The following is a 17906-nucleotide window of genomic DNA, read 5'->3' on the forward strand; positions in this document are numbered from 1 at the left end:
TAGCTAATCAAATATCCAGGGTGAATAAAATTGACTTTTACTTATATTTAATTGCTATAATTGCCATCAATGCAATTAAATGCTGATAATCATATTGGAAAACAAGTGGAAAAAAAAGACACTTATCTGTAATGAGGAAAACGGTCTATGTAATGGCAGAGTTATATATTTAACTGGTTATTAATATGACATTACAAAATCATATTTTTTGACAATCTGACCTTCTGTAGATGGAGATGGTTTACTCCCACCTGTATCTTCTGTACCCTTGACCTTGGATTTACTTGATGTTTCCTTCTTTCTTTCTAGATCTTTAACTACAAAGATAAGAACAAATGTGTCGGACTGAGAAAAGTTTAGTTAAATGTATCATATTCTTCCCCCACACCAGAATCTTCATGCAACATTTGTACAATTTGCTTAGGCAGCAAGTGGCAATTAGCAATTGTTTGTTTTCTAATCTCAGTCATGTTCTTGGTGGGTCTTGGTGAGAATGACTCCTCACTCAGAAGAGTCCAAGCACAGGGACATCAGTATTAGGACCTAAATTGTTTCTACTAGCAGAACCCAAGTTTAGGAGAGACTTTGGTGATAGAAAATCTGCCTGGAGAAAAGACACATGGTGAATTCATTCAGCTACTATATCCCTTCATGAAGCCCATGCCTTGGGCTGCCTCCTCCCTGCCTTCTTCAGGGCACCACACACTCCTACAGAAGTAAGGCAGGTCCATAGCTCAGACTCCAATTGTGCCTAGCCCTAGCATGGGCTAAACAAGGTAGGGGGTGGGTATGAAGGTTCCTTATACCCTCCTCCCATCCATAGCAGGCAGAATTCAGGCTGTTTAGTGATTCCCAACATTGTATTAAAGACCAGAGGGATCATTGTGATCATCTAGTCTTTGCACCACCCTGTTCCTTCCCACCCAGAAATATTCTGGTAATATCACGTCTAAAGTCCATGCGAATGAAATTAACTTTGTTCAGGATATAGTTTTTCTACAAAAAAAGCTCTCAGAATTGTTTTAGGAAATTAATTGGTGTTAACATCCACGCAGCCGCCACAGTGGCTAATGATCTAATATGCCACCTTGAATAGCTTTGAGTCTTGCCAAGAAAGGGATGTGGTTTTTTCCTGTGAGAACCGACATATGTACTTATAAAGAACAGAAAATTAATCTGAGTAGAACTTAAGCCTTTAATTTATATAGTGCTGATTTATGACCAGCATTGATCATTATTTATATTACGTGGTACATAGAGGGCCCAGCTGAGATCACAGCCTCCTTGTGCTAGGCATTAACGCATAGTAAGAGAGACTCTCCCTGTCCCAAAGAGCTTACAAGATAAATAGACATGACAGGTGAAGGGCAGAGAGGAAATCTTATTAGCCCTGTTTTGCAGAATTGAGACCAGAGATATTAAATAATTCACCCAAATTCCCAGAGAATGCCTGTAACAGAGCCAGGAATTAAACATAGATCTGTTGAGTCGCAGTCCAATCTTCCAATCTCTGCAGTGCTGCACAGGGAGTAAGAGGGATACAAGCCTCCATTCTACAGTGTTGATACCCACATTGCAGGTTCCAGTGTGTGGGGGTAGTGGGTGGAGAGGGGAGCAGCCTCTGCAGGCCTGCTATCCTCCCACCCTCACCTCAGAGCAAACATGAGGCAAGTGCATGAATCCTGGTGGGAAATAATTGGAGTCTTGACTTCTTCCCCAGCACACTGGCCAGCACAGCTGTGTGGGGGCAGAGATGGGATGCCATCTCTGTCATGTCAATGCCAACAGCAGATTACTTACCCCAGGAGCAAAATGGGAGAACTGTGATTCAGAAACAATTCTCTCCTTTGTCTGCTCTTGGAATAGTGAATCCACACCCTACCCCAGGGGTAGGCAACCTATGGCACACGTGCCAAAGGCGGCACACAAGCTGATTTTCAGTGACACTCATACTGCCCAGGTCCTGGCCACTGGTCTTGGAGGCTCTGCATTTTAATTTAATTTTAAATGAAGCTTCTTAAACATTTTAAAAACCTCATTTACTTTACATACAACAATAGTTTAGTTTATATATTATAGAGTTATAGAAAGAGACCTCCTAAAAACGTTAAAATGTATTACTGGCACGCGAAACCTTAAATTAGAGTGAATAAATGAAGACTCGGCACACCACTTCTGAAAGGTTGCTGAACCCTGCCCTACCCCTTACTCAGGGCAGACTGAGACCCTCATGAGCTAGCCCATGATTAGGTTATGCCTACACTCGAGCTAGGGGTGTCATTTCCAGGTTGGGTAAACATACATGCACTAACTTTCATTGAGCTAGGACCCTAAAAATAGAAGTATAGCAGCAGCGGCACAGGCAGTGGGATGAGCCAGCCACCCCAGTAAGCACCTAGGCAGGATTGTACTCTGGGCGACTAGCCCATACTGCCACCCACATTGCTGTGGCTACACTTCTATTTTTAGCACACTTGCTCAATCAAAACGAGTATGAGGCCATCTACCCGAGTCAGAAATTACACCTCCAGCTCAAAGTGTAGACATACCCTAAGAGTCTTATTCAGAACTCTGGACTCACATCTTACCTATTCAAATCTTGCACTGAAGTGAAAGGGAGTTTTTGCCAGAAAAAGGAAGAAAAAAAAAAAGGAGAAAGGACTTCATGATTTGGCCAATTGTGAGTGTTGCTTGGGTAAAGTCTGATTTGGCGTCAATAGCCAGTGACTCCAGTGGCTGTTGAAGATGTCCACGCACAAGACTGGTCTCCAGGTGGTGAACAGAGCACTAATATGAGAGAATTCTCACTAGAAGGCAAAAAAGCAAAGTAATTCTGGCAAAGAGCTGGCCATTCTTCTACAGAGACTACCCCTACGGAGTTGAAGACATTGTTAAAAATATTGCCTCTATAAAGCTTTAAAAGCCAAAAACAAAATTCATTCACATATTTGCTTGATGAGGAAATTGAATGTATCAGTGCATCTGTCCAATCTACCTCTTTAAGACAAAACTCCATTACAAGGCCTTAGTTATTTTATACCTTTTTATTCTACTGTGATTTGTAAGCTATCACATAAGAAGTGCACGGTCATGTAAAAGAAAATATAAATTATCCTAAGGATAACAGACTACTGCAAGCTGTTAAGATTTCTGTAGGTGTGGGGGGGGGGACTTTGTACATTAGCTATAACTCAGAGTTTAAAATGCTGATGTGTCCAGCGTCCTGCTAGTCCCTCATGATTTTACTCTGGCCCTCCCTTCCCCTCCCCAAAGGTGCCCTGGAATAGTTTAATCTTCCACAGTCCCAAGAATTAGTCATCACTTTGTCATGGGGGAAGAAAAAGCCATGAAAATACAACATAAAAAAAGGAAGGACTTGCATACACATTGTATCTGGTTTCATTCATGCAGTCATTATACTGTCAAATGGGATCCAAGTCTCACTACAGCCAATGAAAACATATTGCAGCTAAAGAAACAATATATTAAACAGAATGTAACCCCTGCATTCTAAAATCAAGCTGCCAGCTCGGCTTTTCCTGTGGAATACAGCCAGTTACAAACAACCACAGCTAATAGTTTGGAAGCTTGAGTAGCCATTCCATAGGTTTCTCTTTAATGCTAAAGTAACCTGTGGTTTTGTGGGTTTTGCAACCAGTGGTATTTAAAATAATAAATACAGGCACTGGGGAATTCCTAGAAGGATTTGACGTGGCCTCTACATCAAGTAATCAGCACTGGTTATCATGTGCTGGATAGGATAGGAGGGTGGTCTAGCAATTAGAGCAGTGATTGGCAGACCCATTACACAGTTAGAAACCTGAAGCACAAGCATCTCAGATATTAAAAATGTTCAAAGAAGGTGTTTTGTAGGAAAGGGATTCAGGAAAAATTACTTCCCTACCCGCAGGCTACCTGGTCTTTGGTTCTATAGACTAAATCTGTCCTGACCTGTCTTTAATTGTGTTCCAGGAGGGCTTAGCTACACTTAAAATGCTGCAGCTGCACTGCTGTAGCACTTCAGTGAAGACACTACTTAGGCCAGTGGAGGAGTTCTCCTGTTGGCATAGGTACTCCATCTCCCCGGGAGATGGGAGAATTCTGCCATCAATCCTGCACTGATCATTGTAGGTCAGTTTAACTGCATCATTTAGAGGTGTGGATCTTTCACGCCCCTCAGAGACATAGTCATATTGACCTAATTTCCTAATGTAGATTAGGCCTGTGGTGTAAATCAGGGCAGAAAGTGCACCTAACTAATCAACACACCCTCAGACAGAACACATTGATCCTTTTCTGTATATATTTGTTTGGGTTTTGCAGGATCATGTGCTGAACATAGTAGGCCAGATCCTCAATTGGTGTAAACTGGCATAGCTCCATTAAAGTAAACAGAGCTATGATGACTTACACCAGCTGAGCATCTGGCCTATTACAAGTTCAAAGTTTTAAGACTTACCTGTGGCTTCCCTCACCCCATTCTAAGAATTACACTGGAAATCCATGAAAAAGGAAAAAAAAAAGATTCCATTCATTTCCTCCCACTCACAATTCCCTTTTTATGAGTCATGGGCTATTTTCACAAGGGAAAGGAGAAAATTAAAAGAATTGGGCTATTAACATTTCCTTTAGTTTAGAATTCCTGCTACTAAAATCGCTTGCACAATGTCCAATACAGCCAGACTTTATATTATCACATGTACTTCACTGAAGTCAACAGACTTGCACCTTTTTACACCTGGCTGAAATTGGCTCTATGTTCTCTATTGGTCTAAGTATTCATAACATGCTCATCTCTGTTGTACCTGAGTACATTGCAAATGTATAGATTGAAGGGGTATTTGGTAAGACAGTGCTATATGTGAGATATGATATGATATGATACAGATATGATATGATACAGATACATACTTCTGAACTGCCCTTGTGCTGGCTTGCTCTCTTGGTCTTTATTGTATGTAATAATCTGAACTGCATAGCTTTGATCTGGAATAAGACCTTGAATAATTGCTTTGGTTGCACTGTTTTGAAGAGTTAGTTGATTGGTTTTTCCACCTGCAAGGAAACAAGAGGAGAAATAAGATCAGCGGCATAGTGTAAATAGTGAATGCTATGATAAGGTAAATTGCTACATTTTAAACCACTTAAATATATACTTAAGCTACATTAAGTACGGTAATGACCAAAGTCCAGTCACTCATCACTTGTTGTCTGTTCCAAACTCTTGTCCCTTTGGAATGACCCAGAGAACACCCAAGAAAAGCAGGGAGCCAGGTGGGCTGACATACTGTGACCTTAAAAGGATGGTCTCATGAGGTGTAAACCTTCTCCAAAACCTAACATGAATAATAGGTAAGACCCTGGGTATGTACACACATGTGCAAGCACACACACACACACACACACACACACACACACACAGATGAAGGAAAGGCCTACAGGAAATGGAGGTCCTGGAGAAGGGACAAAGTGAGACACAGGAGAGGAACTGGAAAGCCACCCAGGAAATTAAGCCATCTGACTAGCAGATACCTCTGTGGGAATCAGTCTGTTCAGGAAGCAGTCCAGAGACTCAACCCCAATTGGGAATGGGGCTATGAAATGAGAGGCTACAGGAATAGGACATCATGAAGTAGACCTTGACTAGGAGTGAAAGGAGATGGCCAGGAGGCCTAGCTGATAGCAGCAGCATTCCAGAAGCTCTGGGGAGAAGTGTTGCAGTGACCCTGAGAGGCACAGATAATAGAATGAACTACTGGGAGGAAAGCAGCTACTCTCCTAGCATCACGAAACCTGGAGAGTGGGAAGAATCTCCCCAGAGAAGGAGAGACTGCATTCACAAGCAGGGACAGTCCCCGAGTGCTGAAGCCAGAAGGACTGGGCTAGTGAAATGCAGTTGCCAGTGGGCCCAGTAAGACAGCCAGGAAGCCCAGCTCAAACCCACTGTCAGGATTGCATCTGGGATGTAGGCAGTCATGCCTAATCGTCAGAACCATGAGGGTGGCCAGGAGATTAGAGCAGAGTCAAGATGGAGTCAAGAATAAGGGCTCTGTGGGTGTAGTTGAGACCAGAGCCATGGGTCAGAAACCAAATGGAAGAGCCAATGGGTGAGTTGGAGATGTAGTCAGGAAGTAGAGCCAGGGGTGTTGAGGATGAGAAGGGCAGGAACTGGAACGGGCACAAGAGCAGCCTGGGTGGGAGCAGGCAGGGGCTGGATGGGAGCAGGTGCAGGAAGCAGGATCAAGCACAGCTGCAGCATAGGATGCATTGAGCAGCAATAGAGTTCTGGCTGCTACTGGCTCAAGGTGGAGTTTAAATCTGCCCTCCACCAGTCAGGCAGTGCAGTCAATCAGGCAGCCCCAGCCAGGTTCAGCTGTGCCCAGAGAGTTGCTAGGAGACTGACTGTACCTGGATCCCTGACACCCACATGGAGACAAGGGAAAAAGCAATTTGTAGTGAGTGGCAGCTACAGGTCTGGTCTTCAAATGAGGCCAAAGCAGAGCAACTGAAACAGGAAGGGACAGTTTATAAGATCAGAGAACTAAAGAACTGCAGGTAAGAAAAATCCTATGCGGAAGTTAATCTGGTCAAGCACACTTCAAGGGGCCAGCAGCTCTAAAAGGGTTTTGCTGCAACAGGACAGTCAAGACATAGGAACTAGCTGTAGCAAGAGTCAGGGTCGTTTTCAAGGGCCCTGGCTTAAAGGAATAGGAACCAGAAAAGGCTTTAAGAGGGGAGACAGTCTTGCATAGGGTTAGCTCAGCAGAGAAATGGATCATACTACAAAGGGATACAAACCAATGAGCATTGGACCCATGATCCGAGACACTAGGAATGAGGTGGGAAGAGCTACATAGGGGGCACCAGCTGTGACACGCTAGGTAGGTAATTGTGGGGAGGGAGGAAGGGAGCAGTCCATAAAGTCAAAACCTAAAAAGCAATTTTCAGCATGACTGAACTGTGAAGACTCATCTGGCATTTCTGAGTCTCCCACAATCAGTGGCAGGGTGCAAGCAGCTGGGGGTGAATTTCTAACTTTTTAAAATACTTTGTTAATAGTCCTCGAAGGACCTATTAAAGGAGTTTTAGTTGTTAGGCAGAGGAAGGGTGTGGCCTAATAACTTTTCACAAGCGTGATCCAATAACCACTAGCAAGGGCTCAGCAACTGCATTTTGTGCATTTCACTACTCCTGCCCCAACCCATATGCAGGCTTTGAGAGCAGAGTGGTGGGCAGTAGGGCACCAGCAGTGTATCCTACTCCGCATTGCCCACCAGTGCTCAACACACACTCCCTTCTCCATCCTTTCGCATGCCACTACTAGACTGGGCCCTAACCTACCGCTGCTCTCTTTGAATGTACAAACTATCCATGTTGCAAATTACTTTGAGGATTAACATTTATTGAAGACCCTCTGCCATCAGCTGACTACCAAAGCATACCACATTCATGCTATCAAAACTGATTACACTCTTTTTCCTTTTGCCCGTCTGACTCAGCAGCCATTCATTCCTTTGCAATTTAATACCTTTTAGCACAATAGCTGATTTAACTGCTTCATGACACACATTGTTGTAACTTTTGTTGGTCTGTGGGTTTTGGCACATTTTGATTGCTTTTATATGTCGCATGTCTGCTCATCTTAAGGTTGAAAAGCCTGCCTGGCACAAGCCAGTGCAACAGTAAAATATAGGGAGGAAAAAGGCATCTATTGCTTTCTCATCAAGAAATTGCTACAGCTGTTCTTTCAAATACATTACTGTCCAATCTGTAAACTACATTTTATTCTTCAAAGTAGATTAGATATAATGAAACAACAAAGTGTGAATGCAGTTTGTAGACCTCACATTTATAAATTTCAAATTAATACATTATAGTCTATATGTGATAGTTATTCTGAAATAACTACGCTATAGTTTAATTCTCTTGGTACTGGGAATAACAATGTGGATATATTGCAAAAATTTCTTTCAGGTTTCTTCAGCAGCACAGTTTATCAACATACCCCCGATCAGGAGAGGGTGACTGTAGGATAAGGGCTGTATCAAGGATGACTAAAACATTATGCAGTCTGGAGAAGATTCTGAACTAGTGTATTCTGAACTCTTAGTTGCATTGACAATGGAGCTATAAAAAAATTATGCCAGCTAAGGACCTGCCCCTCTGCCTCTTATTCACTTCCCTTGTTCTGCCTGACCAAAATTCCCATGGATATTCACAAAACTTCGTTTACTGACTCTTTTTGGGCACTTACTATTTCCCTGTATACGGCAAGGAGGACAGAGGAGGGGATGCTCACAGGGACAGGACTAGAGGTGGACCCCACTGCGGATGATGAAGCACAGGAAGTATCTGTCAGGTGACTCCACCCCATGGACACCCCAGACTTCTGTATTCACACTGGCCTCCAACTGCAGTGTGGCAAGTTGGATCAGTCTCTCTCCTGCTGGACAGCCAGAGCTCCTGGATGTCCAGAGCCAGCTCAGAGACCCCCAGTTATGTGGAGTGAGATCAGCCCCAAAGCAATAGGAGGCTGCTTTCCTCCACTTCACCATGACACCCTTATCACTGGACCTGAATGAAGCAAACATCTTTATAGACAAACGTAAATATTTTTACCTGAACTTGGAGTAACAAGCAGCTTAAATCCAGTAAATTTCCCTTTAGGGGCTTTCCATGAAATTTGTACACTGTCATGAGTGACTAAATTATATCTTAGTCTTGTTGGTGGAGCCACTGTAAGGAAAAAATAAAGAGACCTTACTTTACAGTAAAAGAGTTCATTCATTTTTAAATAAAGGTTAAGGAAAATACACAGGCAAACATACACACACGTTTGACAACACAAAGGATGCAAGTTATTCTAAATGTCACATAAATCAGCTGATTAGTCTGTAAAATAACATTAATCCCCAAGGTGCCTTATTTCCCCCAGTGACATAGCCTTTAGATTTATAGGGGGGGGGAAAACCCAAACTACTGACCTTATAAAAGACAGAGACAAATGGTGTTAGATGTTAAGATGCTAGTTTAGCAAGCAAAGCTGGTTATACAAAATGCTCTTTGTTAATGTATAGGAACTAAAATTGATCTTCCTTCTTATTTGACAAGGTGCCTTTCTTAGCTCTTATGCCGAATATCATGGGTTTTTCATTTAAGTCACTCAGGGCCAAATTTTCAAAGGCTTGTGTGGACACAAATGTCCTTCTTACATGTGTATTTTAGGCTGCAAGCAGGGGACAGGAAATAGCACAATTTTCAAAAGAGATGGTGGGTGGGTGCGTGCAGAGCTGTAAAAATGGAGCATGCAAACTGGTTGGGTCATGGGCATGGCCTCAGTAGTTAATGGCCATTCATGCTATCAGAAACCAGAATTGTCTTGGGCCGCTCCACAGCTAACTTAGACGTATACAGGCTAACCAAGGTTCAGGCAAAGGCAATCCAGGCACTGTAGGTGAAGCCAGCCTCTACTGACTCCTGGATCATCAACTATAGTTCAAAATAGGAGCAGTGGGAAAGAATGGAAGCATGAAGGGATTGTGGGAGAAAGGGGCAGGTAGCGTTTTAGGTGCCCAGGAACAAGCAGAAATTCCAGACCTGTGTGCTCTGAGGTGACCAGAGGAGCGGAGGTGGCTGAAGTAGAGGGAGGATGGGAAGGACTATCACGGGCTCCCCACTTGACTCAGCAAGGCAGCTGCATGCCTGGAATGCTTTCCACTGTGTGCTTTGGGGCATGCCGCAGCACTTAGCGTACCATACTGGTTCACTAGCTTACTCTAATGTATTATTAGCATATGCCAGTGGTCTCCAACCTTTTTATGCCCAAGATCACTTTTTGAATTTAAGGGCAACACAGGATCTACCCTTCCCCTTTCCTGAGACCCCACCCCCTTCCCCAAAACCCCACTCACTCCATCCCCCCCTCTCTCCATCTCTCGCCCACCCTCACTCACTTTCACCGGGCTGGGGCAGGGGGCTGGGATTAGGGAAAGGATGTGGGCCCTGGGCTGGGGCCGAGGGGTTCACAGTGTGTGGGATGGGGCTCTGGGCTGAGCCTGGGGCAGGGTGTAGGAGGGGGTGAGGGGTGCAATCTCTGGGAGGGAGTTTGGGTGCAGGAGGGGGCTCTGGACTGGGGCAGAGTGTTGGGGTGCAGGAGGTAGTAAAGGGTGCTGGCTCCAGGAGGGGGCTCAGGGCTGGGGTTCGGGGTGCAGGAGAGGGTTCACGGTGCTGGCTCCAGGAGGGGGCTCAGGGCTGGGATGCAGCCTCACGCCAGGCAGCACTTACCTTCAGCGGCTCCCAGTTGGCAGCGCAGAGTGGCTGCCGCTAAAGCAGGCTCACTGCCTACCCAGGCCCCACGCTCCCGGACGGAGCCAACATGCCCGTGCGGCCCCTGGGGGGTGGCACATGACTCTACGCGCTGCCCCTCTCTGCAAGCACTGCACCCACAGCTCCCATTGGCTGCAGCTCCCCATTCCTGGCCAATGGGAGCTGCGGGGGCAGTGCTTGAAGGCAGGAGCAGCGCAAAGAGAGAGACCCCTGCCCTACTTTCCCCAGGGCTGCACTGGCCGCTTCTGGGAGCAGCATGGGGCCAGGGCAGACAGGGAGCCTGTCTTAAGGAGATCGTGATTAACTGGGAGATCCCCTAGGATCGCAAATGACCGGTTGATGACCACTGGCATATGCTATGATCTTGTAATGAGTTGTGGTTGCCCAGCCCTATATGTACAGCCTGAATGATGTGCTATTTATGAAAATTGTCCTACCAGGAACTTAGGAAAGGTAACAGTACAGGAGAATCAGCCCTAGTCTACACTACAGAGTTAGGTCAATGCAAGGCAGCTTACACTGACCTAACCCTGTAATTGTCTACACTAAAATGTCGCTCTCGCCGATGTAACTCACCTGCTACATCGACTTAATAACTCCACCTCCATGAGAGGTGTAGCGCCTATCAGTTAAATCAGTGCAAGCGCTCCTGGTGAGGACGCGCACCACTGATACAAGGAACATAGCGTGGACATGCAAAAGTGATTTAATTACTGCAGTGGCTGTATGTCAACGTAACTTAGGTTGACTTAATTTTCTAGTGTGCACATACCCTCAGCAAGAGGAAGAAGCATTTTGTGAGCTCAAGGGCAAAGGTACCTGCTACCAAGCTAAACTAGTCCAAATGGTTTATTCTAACAATTGGTTCTGTCCTGCCTATAAAATTGAGGATACATCCCAAGAGCCTCTGCCTTCATAATTCCAGATGGATATGACATCCTCCTGCCACTGAACAAATAGTTTCTATACCTGAAGACCCAGGCTATAGCACAGCAAACAGGGGCGGCTCTAGGAATTTCACTGCCCCAAGCACGGCGGCATGCTGCGGGGGGCGCTCTGGCGGTCGCCGGTCCCGTGGCTCCAGTGGACCTCCTGCAGGCGTGCCTGTGGAGGGTCCGCTGGTCCCGCGGTGGATGCTCCACCGGAGCCGCGGGACCAGCGGACCCTCCTCAGGCACGCCTGCGGGAGGTCCACCGGAGCCGCCTGCCGCCCTCCCAGCGACAGGCAGAGCACCCCCCACGGCATGCTGCCCCAAGCACGCGCTTGGCGCGCTGGGGTCTGGAGCCGGCCCTGACAGCAAACACCATGACTTAAAGATAGAAATGGCACATGCTTTCTATTATCTTTTAAGACGTTTAATAATGTTTTAGTCTTTTTTTTAGTTGTTGGCCAAAACATGTGGTTTCTGGTCCCAATTTATACGATGAGCTAATATTTATCTTTAAGATCCATAGACAGGAGTGACGAGTGCCAGAGCCCATAGATAGAAGGCGCTCCCAAGATACTCCCTCGAGTCTCACTAGTTCTCCCGTTTCAGTCAATGGAGCTGTGGCAATTTACACCAGCTGAGGATCTGGCCAAGCATATTTTGTGGTTCATGGTCATATCATCTAGTAGGGGGTTTTTTCCTATGTGTTTCTTTAAGAGTTGAGAAAAGAAAAGTCAGCTAGTATTTTTATGTTGGTTTTGTTTGTTGGTTCAATTGTTTCTCAATGTTAACAACACTACAATGTTAGAAGTTATCAAAATGTTAACCAAAGTTTAATGGTAACGCTTTATTTCCTGCTATTGAGTTGTATTTGGCTTATTAGTTAGAGGGGCCTATTCTAGCAGAGTACACCAGGCTCGGTTATTCTCCAGCCTAAAGAGCCAGAGGCGGCAAGGGAATGTGGAAGAGCCAAGACCAGCTTAGTGACATCGCAGCTGCTCTCAGGACAGTGGAGTTCAAGGGAGAGAAAATCAGAGGGAGAGTGGGAAGCGAGGGGCGCAGAGACAATGAGTGTCAAAACAGCCTGGCACACTGAAGACACTTTTCAAAATCTCTGCAATGAGCATGCGTACAAACTATGCACTCACAGATGGTGGACATGATCTGGACAGGCCTACTCTCTGGACTGTCTGTCCACCCCAATGGGGCTTTAGAAAATAGGCATTAATAGATAGATACAGAAGAATGAGCACATAAAAGTATCCTTTCACACATACAACTTTGAAAATTTGGCCCTCGCTGTTTTGTGACTAAAAGATCAAATATGAAATATTGTGCTAGGCAAGATACTGCAAGAACATTCAGCATACTGTAATTGTAATAAAATAACTGAAGCTGTGGTAAAAGTTTTAAAAGCCAGAAAGGCTGTAGGTATGGATTACAGTCTTTAATTCATTCTCAAGATTGATAATGAGTTACGCATAGCTCAAGGACAGACTCAGTCAGTGCTGAATGAACCTAGAGTGATGACTCATGACTACCAGTTCATGAAAATATGTAATTCCAATTATTTACTTTTTCTAAGCAACAGTAAATAATCTTTGGGAAAACAGCAGTAAGATTCACAGGGGTTCAGTGGCTAAGCACCAAGAATACAAATGCCAACCAAGTGTGTCCTATACCATTGCAAGGGAAAACAAGCTCTGAAGCCCCCTTTTCTCCCATGTGTGACCTAAAGATTAAAAGAGCACTTTCTAACAAAGCAGTGGAGCTCTGACCTACTTGTAATTAGCCATCACCAAATCAGGTAAACTTTTGGAGCTTCTACAAAACCAGACATGTCTGACAATAACAAGCAAAGAAGGACATAATCACCAAAGGTGTTGGTGCTTACTATACAACTACAATATGATAGACTACAAGACTTGTGCCAGAATAATCTTTACATAACTAGCTGATCTTTGCTAACCACTTATTCATTTTTGTGTCTAAATTGGGGGGAGGACATTTCCAGCCAGCAATTAATCATACGGAGAAAAGAAGAGTTGTTCACAAAACAGATAGTTAACTATGTCTTAGTTATGCAAAGACTAGTGTTCTGGCACAGAGAAGTACATATAACTAAGGAAGTTAAATCTAACACTTGGACAAACACAACAAAATATTGATGGGAATTACTACGTGGTCACCAACCTGAAGAGGAAATCTTTATTTCTGAGGACCTTTATTGTCAGTGGAACAAAATTTCACTTCTTGCAGAAAGAAAGAAAAATGAATACAAACTGAGTCCGTTAACTGATAAAAATCAGTAGCGAGAGCTTGTTAAGGGGTTTTACAGGGATGAGCAAATGAATGGCCGTCAGCAACATTAAAGCAATCACCCAAAAAGACACTAAGGACAAGTTCAAGGCCTTGGTTTATGCAGCTACATAGAAGTCAGCTATTTTTGTTAGTGCTCCAAATACATTATTCTTGAGGACAAGCAGGAAAACAATGCTTTGAAATACTCAGTATTCTAAAAGGAGGACAAACATTCTCAAGGACATAGCTGTCAAACAAACTGTGTAAAGTTGGCAATACTAGTTGCCCTTGATTAAACTGAACAAATTGATATTCCATCAAAATTATCTAGCATATACATTAGCAACTTATGGAAATTCTCACAACATGAAGTACAATCACCATCTTGTACATGTAAAAGCAAATTCTTAAATTAACACCCCAATTATTGAATGGATAAATGGGAACTCTAGTGAGAGCAGACATATTTTCCTTAGTTGTGATGGTTTATTAGCCAGGGTTGTTTTGCGGAGAGTAAACCTTTTATTATTTTAATAGACTGGACAAGAAGCTCAAATATTTTAAAGTAACTTTCTCTGTTCAGCAAGGGGAAAAAATGTCCAAACTAAATGTGAGAGAGTAATTAAATATTGAGTGAAAGGATAGGGATAGCAAAGGATTTGGAAGGCAGCTAGTAAATGCATCACATCAGACTGGGAGCTCAACAAATGACAAGGATGAAAACATTAAAATCTGAAAGTTACATTTTAAATTATCAGTGACCAACAAATAATAATAATTGGATCATTCATGAGCAAGATGGTGGAATGACTCAGCAGAAAACAATCTCACTCAGCAGGGTCTGTTTCTCAAAGAATAACATTCATAACAAGAAATTAATATAAATTAATGTGTGAAAAAGGGATCATAGGACTGGGATAAAACCTCAAATGTGAAACCAGACCTTCCCAAACATATTCTCTTTTTCTCCTAAGGAATCAATTTGCAGTAATTCCCCAAAGCGCGTGTGCACACTGGAACTAACCCCTATTCTTTCTGCACCTTGTTACAATGTGTTATTTCTTTAATCACTCAAACATACTATATCATTTATAGTTAGCCAGCTGTTACAAGGAGGAGGAAGAAAACAGTTTATTGCAAGAGGAAAAAGGAAAAACGTTGTCAACAAAGGTCAAAAGGAGGGATTCAGAGCACATGTTACTACTTTAAATGCAGCAAAAGAAAAAATTCTCAACTCGTGTTCCACAGGCTATGGATCCATATACTCGATTATTCAATAATATGATGGTGTGGCCTACATTTTCTGAGACCTGCACTTGATTTTAATGTGCAATTTGTGTCCACTGCTAACATGTGACTGATTAAATATATTTTTTAAGTGTTTGATTTTCAAAGCAATTTAGGGGATTTAAACACACCTTCCACTGAAATTGCTTTTAGATGTGTCTGAATCCCCAAAACAGCTTTGAAAATCTGAACCATATGTCGTGACAATCAGGTTCAGACTCCCCACAGGGAAAGCCGGGGGTCTGGACCCCTCAAGAATAAGGAATTGAACCAACTGATTGTATACAATATTACTGCACTATAAAAAAAGTGTAATCAAGTATGGTGTCTTATAAAACTTGGTGACACACTGGTCCCAAAAATCATTGTGTGATGGATGTACGGGTTGTGTACAAAGAGTTACATGAGTGTGCTGGAGATATGTTCTTAAAATGTGTTTGGGTGGCAGTGTATAATCCCAGCCTGCACTAGACAAAGGAATGACTTGACTGCAGGCAGAGGACAATAAAAGTACATTTACACAGAAGGTAAACAAAGCCATCAAGTTAACAAGTGAGGGGAGAAGACAGTTTAGCAATTGCTCTGGGGACAGAATCTGCACCCTAGAAAGCCTTCCTGGCTCGTGAGGCAGTGACAATGGACTTTGGGTAACATAAGGGGAGCAAAATGACATTTTAGTTCTCCACTGCTTAGGGGACATGGGAAAAAGCACCTGGTGATCCTGAGAAAGTTGGATCTCCTGGCCAGAAGGGCTAGAGATGCTGTTAACTTGAAGTAAATAAGCAAACTACATAGGCAAAAATTGTAACTAGCTAAAATTAAGTTTTAGTCACTAGATAGTATGTTTTATTTTGTTTGTAACCAAACCTGTCTCTTTTTCTCTTGTTCAATATCACTTAAATCTCTGTTCTTTGTTAATAAACTTATTCTTAGTTTTACTATAAAGTATCTAACTGCTGTTCTATTAAAGTGAAGTGTGAGTCTTCAGCTAACCTAACAGCCTGGTGTGTGCACTGTCTCTTAGAAGGCAGTGAACTTAATAATTTCTGTGAGTGCTCAGTGAGAGGCACTAGACACTGCAGAGAGATGTTTCTGGGGGAACTGGGCTTCACTGACAGTTGCCTGCAGCAAGGTTTAGACCGGCAGAGTCTCAAGGATTTTGCTGGCAATGCAGAGAGGCTGGAGTGTCAGGGAGCTGACACACATCTTAGCAGCAGAAAAGCTCTCAACTTGCTGAGGCAGAAGTGACTTACAGTTCTGGGAGTCCTGAGCAGAATGTCACATATGTATCAAGTGTAAGATATACAGACACATGTATAATCATATGCTTCACTTTGACTCATTAAGTCACAAGCATTTGGAGGCTAAGTTTCTGTTTAGAATAGGTGCACAGAGGTAGAAGGAAGGCACAGTGAACCCGCTGGGGGCCATGGCTCTCCCACTTTTTAATGGCTGTAAGAGTGAGCAACTGGGGAGTGGGGGTGGAGATGAGCGAGCGAGGGGGGAGGAGTCTTAGGGAAAAGAGTCAGCGTGAGGTCGGAGGCTTGGAGAGAAGGGGCAGTGTGAGGGCGGGGCCATGGTTTGGGTGCCCATTGCCCCCCCAAAAAACTTTTAGGGCTCTTCCGCCACTCCTGCCCCCAAGCATCAGTCAGCATCAAAGACCATTTGCAGAGCGAGCAATGTCAGTAGCAGCATATGCATCTGTTAAGCATGCTCTTCCCGTGACCTCAGAGCCATTTCTGTTTGTAGCTATCCTCTGGGGATAGAAAACCTAGGCACTGCCTATCCACTGACTGTGTTCATGCATAAACATACAACCCAACACTCCTTTCAGTGGAAAAGAGAGGGCCAAATTCTGCTTGGTTATGCCTGTGCAACCTCAACTGAAGTCAAGGGGGTTGCATGAGCATAGCCGAGAGCAGAATTAGTCCTGTTTTTTCGTGCTTTCAAAGCAAAGGTTGGTTTGGAAGGAAAACACACTAGGACAGACTTGACACCACTGTCAAGACCACATAGGATCATTTTTAAGTTTAGCAACACCAGCAGTATATTTTTAATAGTAATACATAAGATATAGACACAATGCAAACAAAAAAGGGTGCATGAACAATCATGACACTTGGCAGCCCAGGGCAGCAGGGCCTCAGGCCACCCTATCTAATGTAATGATGGTATTAGCTACAGTTCTAGCAAAGCAGCAATATGTATTCCATGCAAGTTCAGTGTGCCACTGCAGAACGATCATTCCCCCAAAACTCATTTGCTTAGAAAGTAGTAACAGCAATATTTTATAGTTACATTTAAGTAAACAGAACTGAGTTTTTTCCCTATAACTCATTTTCAGACATTTTAACAATACAGATAAATAAGAGCAAGCTTCCTCCTAAGACATAACCGTTCAGAGAACGTGTGAAAATGAGTCAGGAAGAGCTAGACCCGATGATGTACTCTTTGAAGTCAATGGCAAAACTCCCACTGATGTAAATAATGCTGGACTATCCCCTTAGCAAAGGGCAAACACTATTGCATATGTAAAAGGGGAAACCCACTTCTGCACATCAGAGTGATCTAATGAAAAAGCACTGCTGTCTTATATATCAGTTACCTTGACCCTGAACATGACTGATGAGATGAACCGTGACCGCTAAAAAGGCCAACAGGAACCAGTTCTGTATCTTGTATCGACAAACCTTCATCCTGGATACGCGTAGTATCAGCAAGTCTGAAAACATACAGAACAGAAATATTTATCAAACCTGTAAACCTAGAACATTCACTCAAATGAAAAATGAAGTCATGGCTTCATCAAACCTGTAAACCTAGAACATTCACTCAAATGAATAATGAAGTCATGGCTTCATCATATCAGTGGGAGTTTTGCCATTGACTTCAAATGGGGCCAGGATTTCACCCACAAACTCTGGTTAGTAGAGCACTTTTCCTTGGGAAAGGCTGAGGAATTATTTGAGCATTTATTTCTCTCTCCAAAGTTGCATTCTGACAAAGCAACAGCCAGTCTCCAAATCAGGTCAGGAAAAGGGTTGGAGCCATGAAGTTAAAAGCT

At 43.6% G+C, this 17906-nt stretch overlaps 1 protein-coding gene across 2 annotated transcripts in view; it reads right to left on the reverse strand.

Annotated features, from left to right (window-relative positions):
• Positions 1-17906, reverse strand: part of COL14A1 (collagen type XIV alpha 1 chain) — a 198939-nt gene that overhangs the window by 150817 nt on the left and 30216 nt on the right. Inside the window, exons 3-6 of one of the 2 annotated variants that reach the window (XM_045005058.1) lie at positions 17448-17564; positions 8620-8736; positions 4912-5055; positions 222-317 (exon numbers count right to left, since the gene is read on the reverse strand). In XM_045005058.1, the coding sequence (XP_044860993.1) occupies positions 222-317; positions 4912-5055; positions 8620-8736; positions 17448-17538 (448 nt within the window). In that variant the 5' untranslated portion in view covers positions 17539-17564. Of the gene's footprint in view, positions 1-221; positions 318-4911; positions 5056-8619; positions 8737-13036; positions 13056-17447; positions 17565-17906 lie in introns of those variants that run through there. The other variant, XM_045005059.1, reaches the window with a different exon arrangement.

Source organism: Mauremys mutica, chromosome 2 (genome assembly GCF_020497125.1).
Source record: "Mauremys mutica isolate MM-2020 ecotype Southern chromosome 2, ASM2049712v1, whole genome shotgun sequence".
Classification (NCBI taxonomy): domain Eukaryota; kingdom Metazoa; phylum Chordata; order Testudines; family Geoemydidae; genus Mauremys; species Mauremys mutica.